We start from the raw sequence: 7,278 nt of genomic DNA, 5'->3' as shown, positions 1-7,278 counted from the left end.
TTTTTGACTGAAAAAAGTTAAGTAATGCGATAATATAATGAGAGAGCACATGTAATCGAACTAATCTATAGGAAAATTACAAAACCACTGGTTTTGTTAGTTGATAATATCACAATATCATTCATTATTTAGCTTTCCCTGTTATAATAATTATTGAATTGTGTTCTGTTTCTATAGCCAAATATGATGGAGAAGAATTAGAAGTCACTTTATCAATATTCAGATATGCATTATTTTTAAGGTTCCAAAATAGAAGTAATATAGCTAAATCACAATAATTACCATTCATTCACCACTAACGGGTCCTAAAATAACGATAAATGTTTCATCAATATACTCATTATCTACAAAGATTCGTATTCTAAAAGAAGTTTACCATGATTGTAACACTTGTCATCACCCAATTGACAACTATTTCCCTTGAAAGACTGCAAATAGGCATCGAGGTGAAAAAATTCGTGTCGTTCTACTTTGGCTAGCTCTAATCTCTTTCTCGCCAAAGTTAATCTATGTTCCTTTTAAAAGACCACATGGGGGAGTTTTCTCTGCTTATTTATTAATTTTTTACTATTAAGTCAAGCTCTAAAATCTATCAAAATTACTATTAGTAGGTTTACATTATGAAGAAGCACACAAAGTGTACAACTAAGGCCTTTCCCTATATCTTTTTTATTCCCTTCTTGTCATTACTCTGAAGTCTGAACATTATGTTTCCTTGGCCATACATGATGGAGAACAGAGATATCCTAGAAGTCCTATTATTAACACGGAGATGCATAATTTTTATTATGATACAGTTCAGAGTTGCAACTGTAGGAACTTGTCATTGGAATTATGTATCTCCATTTGATCCCAAGACAGTAACGGATGCTTAGATATTAAATCAAATAAATCATGATCCAGAAATAGTAGGGTTTTTTGGAGAAATCAGCTACAATTGCTTAGGTGTTAAATCATATCAAGTTCTTGCAAGGCAACTAATAGCTGATGGGGCCAGTGATTAGAAGATGGGTTTCACAGGGCTTGGAATATGTAACATAGAGCTGCTTGACTTGTCCATGTTGTCTTCTTTCTGCTTAGCCTAAACTAACTAATATTCATTTGGTTAACTGTTTCTAAATAAATTTGGAATGGGCCTTTTTTACTCAATTACTTTCTCAAAAAACAAAAACAATCAACAATCAGCCAAATCACCACATTTTTAACCAGAGCAAGAAATATAATGATTCCATGAGCCAAGTGCTGAATCAATTTCATTAACTGTACTAGAGAAAAAGTTCAGGAAAAGACAGCTGGAAGATGAGAAAGCAAAAGAATTCATCCAATAGATACATCAGCCTTTAGATTGTTCATGAGATGGCTCTTCAATTAGTTGAGCCTACTTGCCTAAAAGCTGACTTGCATTTATAGTTTCAAAGATTAATCACACTTAGTTCAAATTCGGATTGCCAAAAAGGACTTGCTTCCAGTGCTGGCTATACAATTGACTTATATGCTAACCCACCTGGATTCAACAAACTAGACATTGGTAATGTGTTCGAAGAAGTACTGCACAGAATAAGAGGATACCACCTGTGATTGCTTGCAGCAAAACTTCCGGAGGATTGTTCCTTATCAACTCCAATAAATTCTTGATCATCCATGTCAATACATCAGAGGGTTTTCTTTTTTTTTTTTTCCTTTTTTATGTATAGAGACAAGAACTCTGATGCGCACTCATGGATTGACTGTATGAACTTCCTTAACATCGACCCCAATAATGCAACCATCTTTTTTTTTTTTTTTGATAGAACACAATAATGTAACTATCATTAATGAGAAATCCAAAAGATAAAATTTATGTTCAAGGCCTATCATGTACCAAAATCCCCAGTACTTCTGGGTCGGACTGAAATAGCAGTCACCTTCAAACAGCATGACGTTTTCTTTTTTTCTTTTTTTTTTTTTTTTATGCAAATGAGTTAGGGAAAGTCTAACTCAGAAGTATCATATATAGTAGTTTAAATAAGAGTTACAGTACTTAATTATACAGATGTACATGGTAAAGTGATATCAATGCTGATTTTCTATTTGCCTATAGATCCTTGTTCCAGTCTTAACCGAGTTTGTGGTATGATTTCTACGAGGATTCGACCTTGAAAAACTACTGTTGTCTCTGGGCTTAGCATCAAACATTTCCACTTCGATCTGCAACAAGTTTGTAGTCAAGTATCAGTCACGCTACTGACAGATATTGCAGTCTATTGATAGAAGCTGCAGTAGGCTGGTCCAAAAATTTATTAATGAAACGTCTGACTAGTTGAATGGGCACGATGTCCACTCCTCTAATGTGTACAGTCCAGATGATAAATAGCCTTACAATTGAGATATTCATGGTATTCAAAGCATCGTTTGTTTCATTCCTTTCATAAACTCCATAGTCCCATGCCTTAATTTCTAGCGATTCGGATTATCATTCAGCAATGGTGTAAGGAGCCAACTCTCATTATCCTTATATAAATTATAAGGCTCTGCTACCGAGATATCCTTGTTGGCTGAAAGAATGTGTAACCATGGGAACTATTAGAAACTGTCCTTTGAGAGGATGATCAAGTAGCCAGAAATCATTCTGGAACGAGGTGTGCATGCCATTTGCATCACAAAACTTCACTAGCTACTGAAATAATCCTTTGACCCATCGGGCATTTTTCTAGAACTGTGATACCTATTGCCAACACAACGTCTTCATCTTTATAGTAACCAGCTTTCACCAACATACTCCAGGATTTGAGTACATCCGAGAATAGCTTCCCCCACCATTTATAAAACAGCACCTGATTAAATACTTTGAGATTAATAATTCCCATACCTCCAAATTCTTTAGGTCGGCAGATTGAGAACCAATTTAACAATCATCTGTAAGTTTTGCACTTTTCCTTCCTACTCTATAGGAATGCACGGTGAAATCTGTCAATCCTTCTAATGATGCCTGATGGCAATATAAAATTAGACATCCAAAATACTACAATTGATGAAATTACAACATTGAGCAGCATTGCTCTTCCCACTGTGGAAAGTAATTTACATTTCCATCCAGCTAGTTCCTTCATAATTTTCTCAATCAGTAGTTTCCGATCATTCATCTTAACTTTTCTATAATGTAGAGGCTTCCTCAGATATGTCAGTGAAAATTCTGCTATCCTAGTTTTCAGAATGGTTGCTATGCGGTTCCTATAAGCTTGCTGAATGCCAAGATCCAGAAGAGTAGACTTTTTGAAGTTGCTCTTTAACCCATGTAGCATTTCAAAGAAATAGAGAATAAATTTTAGAGAAGTGATGTGCCTTCTGTGTGCACCACAAAAAATGAGTGTGCCGTCTATAAATTGTAGGTTTTGAAAATGCCCAGTGATCTCCCGCATGCCGATGCCTTCTATCATTTGATGATTTGCTGTTGCTTTGAAAATTCAATCCAATGTATCTACAACTAGTATGAATAACTGAGGTGACAAAGGATCTCCTTGTCGTCATCCCTTGCGGTGTCTGAAAGGTTTCCCCAAAAAATCATTGATCATAATAGAGGATTTGGCGGTTGAAACAATGTCTAATATCCACCGACACCACCTGTCACTAAATCTTCTAGCATGTAGGAGGTCTAGAAAGAAAGGCCATGATCTGTAATGATTCTTCCTCGGATGAATGCAGACTATGTATGTCATGAGATCAATCTGTCAAGCTTGTTGGCTAGTCTTAGTGATAGAACCTTTGATATAATTTAATTTTCACAAATCCATTCATTAAGCTAATGGGTCGATCATCCTTAACTGTGCATTTCAAGTCCTTCTTCGGAATGAGGGCAATGTAGGACTAGTTGATCCTTTCTAGATTCATGCAATGATCATAAAAGCTCTAAAGTGCCTTGATCAGGTCTGCCTTAATAATGCTCGAGTAATACTTGTAGAAGGCAAACGAGAGTCCATCAGGTCCTAGGGACTTAATTTTGGGAGGCTAACTGGAAGACAGCGCTTTTTATTTCTTCCACGATAAAGGGGGCATCTAACTCATGTAATTGAAGCAGCTCTTCTGAGAACAACATCTTCCAATTAGCCTTAAGACAAGGGATTTATGAATTGCCAAGCAGCCCATTGAAGTAATCGCGTGCGAAACTTTCATGTATCTTCAGTCGGTCAGTCACAACCGTACCCTGACGGTGGAGCTTGAGGTTGGGATTCTTCCTCTTTTTATTATTGACTCATATATGGAAAAAACTGGTGTTACGATCCCCATCGTCAATCCATTGTATATTGGATCACTGCTTTCACAACAATTCCTCTGGTGCTGGTGGTTGGTCCAATTCAGTTTTTAATAAGGTCCGTTCTTGAAGTTCTGATGTAAGAAGATGTACTCCTAGCTCGTTTCCTCTTCCGAGTCTAAATAATCTATTTTTTCCAGCATTTCATTCTTCCTCACAATAATATTTTCCACTTCCAAACGATTCCGCGATCTGAGTTTGGATCTACGAAGTTTCGAAACAAGTCTGTTTGAACCTTTCTTGTAAAATGATCCGAATTGTTAGCCCATTATGTGGATTAAGCCATTGCAAATATGAAAACAAGCGATAATGTATCAATGTCATTAACTTTATTGTCTTCTTCTCTCAATCAGTTCATTGCAAATATGAGGGAGCATAAATAAGTAGTTTTGTAAGTTGTAATATCAGAGCCCTTCTCTGCAAAGAGATTCCAAGTCGTTCCTGCCAAATTCCATCCACTGTACTCCTACCAACTCATGCCTATTCCCTTCACCTAAGTTTCAAACAAAAGCTTAAATACAATATTTAAAATCCAAACCCTAGAAACTAACAGGAAAAGGTGGGTATTGCACATCCAAAACTTCAATGAGCTTCTTTGCTACCGCACTCGCATAAACTGAAGAACCTTCATGGATCTGCATGGGAAACCAATCAACCTTCGTTACCCAAGACAGGAAAGCAAGATGGTATGAAACAGAACAAAAAATAGTTGATGGAACGGACCTTGGTGTTGAAGATGAAGACGTGAGAATCTCCAATGTTTCCACCTGACAAGTGGAGGAGTTCAAGCTGTAGTTCATCCAGGACCTTCGACACAACAACCAAGCAATTCATCTTCTTACGCTGAGTTAGCTTGATATAAACCTCATCCTCGATGATGCGGACATCCACAAAGGTCTCCCTAGATTTCCTTTGGATCCATGAGCTCCTCAGAGGTCCCCTGAATGCACGATCTCCATCATCCATGAGAGGTTTCGTAGAGGAACTCTCCACATCTCCATCAACTCCATCTCCCATGATCAGTTTCTTGCCCCACTCTCTTCTATGCCGTTTCTCTGCAACCAGTATCTTGAGCTCCTTGAGTGTTCTTAGCAGCTCATTGACGTAGTCTGTTGCATCCGCGATGATGCTGGCTCTATCTTGCTTTAAATTTAATATATTTTTTGCAAAAAGATGTGAAAAACCAACATCATCTAAGAATTAATGCTAGCAAATAAGTGGAGAACGATTAGAACTCATTCTTTGCATGTGCTAATTGTATTTGGAGAATAGATTGGATGAAGGAGGTGAAAACTTAACATGAAATATTCCTTGCAATTTGTGAAAGGGGGAATCCTACATGTTTAGAATGTAAAATAGAAAATTTATATAGAGCCATTGGTGAATAGGGTTGAAGCTAGCTAGTCCGTCTGATATACTTACCTTTGTCGAGTTTGGTATCAGTGACTTGAGATCATCGTATTTTTTAGCAATCCTTTCCCTCCTTTGCTTCTCATTTTTCATGCTCCCAGCCTCCTCCACCTTTATGGAACCTCCCTTCTTAGAACCTCCCTTCCTTCTTTTCTCATATGACTGTTGTCTCCCAAGCTGGCCAACATAGCCATCATCCAACCCACCAACAAAAGACCCACCAAACCCCCATGGCCCAGGAAAAAAACCAGTGTCATGGGGCAGTGAGTTTTGGACATCTTTCAGAAGAGATGGCTGGCTGGGGAAATCCAAGTGCACCATCGGATCATGCAAAATGGTCGATCCTGTCGACGTCCTGTCTGGTGACAGCTCACCGGAGAACATGTCGGCTGTATAGTGGAAGTTCCCAGGGTTCAGCATCCCGATCACAAAAGGATTCGAAGGGGTGGTGGGATCAAAGTAGTATTGGTGGTTGTTAGCTTGCATGAGATTTGTGGTAGCGATCTCTGCTCTGGGGTCGAGACCTGGCTGGCACTGGAGATCGAGTCCCATGGCAGAGGTGGGGTGGTGAACGTTGGGGTCTTCATGAAGGAATCTGAAAAGCCTCAGTTTCTCTTCCAGATTGTTGACGTTGTTGCTGCTGCTGCCCATGAGTGCGAGGTCGGAGTGACTTATGGTATTACTCTGAGAAGGGCCACCAAAAGCTCCTGCTCCTCCTTGGATGCTGATGGCTTCATTAGGACCAAAGTACTCCGACTGGTGATGCATCTTCTCGGAGTGATGCCCCTTAAGTTGTTGGCCTTTCTGATCCCTACATGAAAAAGGAATCGAAAAACTGAACAATATGGTGATAAACTATATATTATATAACAAGCAGGAAAAAAGGAGAGCCAAGATTATAATTCCACATAACGGATAACTTGTTTAATGAGCTATATAAAGCTTGCAAACCTTTCCTTGGAAGGGCTCCTAGAAGGGAAATCAGAAGGCCAAGTACTAACGAAAAGGATACGAACAAAAAAGAATTGGGTAATGTATCGATCTCTGGGGTGTGCTTGGAAGCATTAAAAGAACTACCGAAGAGCTAAAGCCAAGTCTATCGTTAAACCTAAATGTTATGAAGTGGATGAGGCCAGGGGATGGGGAAGGAGGAGGAGGACCGGGGGCTTATAAAAGAGGCAAAGTTGATGGAGGGTGGAAGAAAGTAGTTGGTTTCTGGTGGGATGAAAGAGAGAGAAGAAATCTCCTCCCTCCTCTCAGGTCTCAGCTGAGCCAGGGGAGAGAGGAAGAGTTTGTTATTGAGATTCCCTTGTCATGGGGCCCACCTTCTTCTCTTCCTTTCCTTGTGGGTCCCACGTCCGGGTAGCACAATCTTCCGTATTTCTGGTACAGCGCGTGATATTATATGGTTGTGGGACAAGCCTCCGCATTATTATGGAAAAACTGAGGCCTTTCCAATCCACTCGCCATGTATAGCTCTCGTAGAAGATAACGGCGAGGAATCGACGCTATGGTTGTAGTTTGGGTATTGGACATGGACTCGTATTTAGAACAAAGAAAGACGCACAAATGGCTGTCGG

At 39.2% G+C, this 7,278-nt stretch overlaps 1 protein-coding gene across 1 annotated transcript; it reads right to left on the bottom strand.

Annotated features, from left to right (window-relative positions):
* Window positions 1-4,600: 4,600 nt before the first annotated feature.
* Window positions 4,601-6,943, bottom strand: LOC105057383 (transcription factor EAT1). Its single transcript, XM_019854827.2, has 4 exons — window positions 6,650-6,943; window positions 5,711-6,509; window positions 5,012-5,431; window positions 4,601-4,923 (listed from the first exon to the last, which is right to left on the bottom strand). Exons 2-4 carry the CDS (start codon window positions 6,464-6,466, stop codon window positions 4,828-4,830), a joined length of 1,272 nt encoding a protein of 423 aa, XP_019710386.1. The 5' UTR covers window positions 6,467-6,509; window positions 6,650-6,943; the 3' UTR covers window positions 4,601-4,827.
* Between the last annotated feature and the right edge of the window lie 335 nt (window positions 6,944-7,278).

The sequence above is a fragment of the Elaeis guineensis genome, chromosome 14, assembly GCF_000442705.2.
Source record: "Elaeis guineensis isolate ETL-2024a chromosome 14, EG11, whole genome shotgun sequence".
NCBI lineage: Eukaryota > Viridiplantae > Streptophyta > Magnoliopsida > Arecales > Arecaceae > Elaeis > Elaeis guineensis.
The sequence above is the reverse complement of the archived record's forward strand: the minus strand, read 5'-3'. Positions and strand labels throughout refer to the sequence as shown.

Excerpts from the sequence above, each read along its gene's own strand:
- LOC105057383 (XM_019854827.2), bottom strand. The coding sequence starts at position 6,466 with ATGCATCACCAGTCGGAGTACTTTGGTCCTAATGAAGCCATCAGCATC. Across the intron at positions 5,432-5,710 it reads TGATACCAAACTCGACAAAG|CAAGATAGAGCCAGCATCAT; the intron begins GTAAGTATATCA and ends TTAAATTTAAAG. Across the intron at positions 4,924-5,011 it reads TCTTCATCTTCAACACCAAG|ATCCATGAAGGTTCTTCAGT; the intron begins GTCCGTTCCATC and ends TTTCCCATGCAG.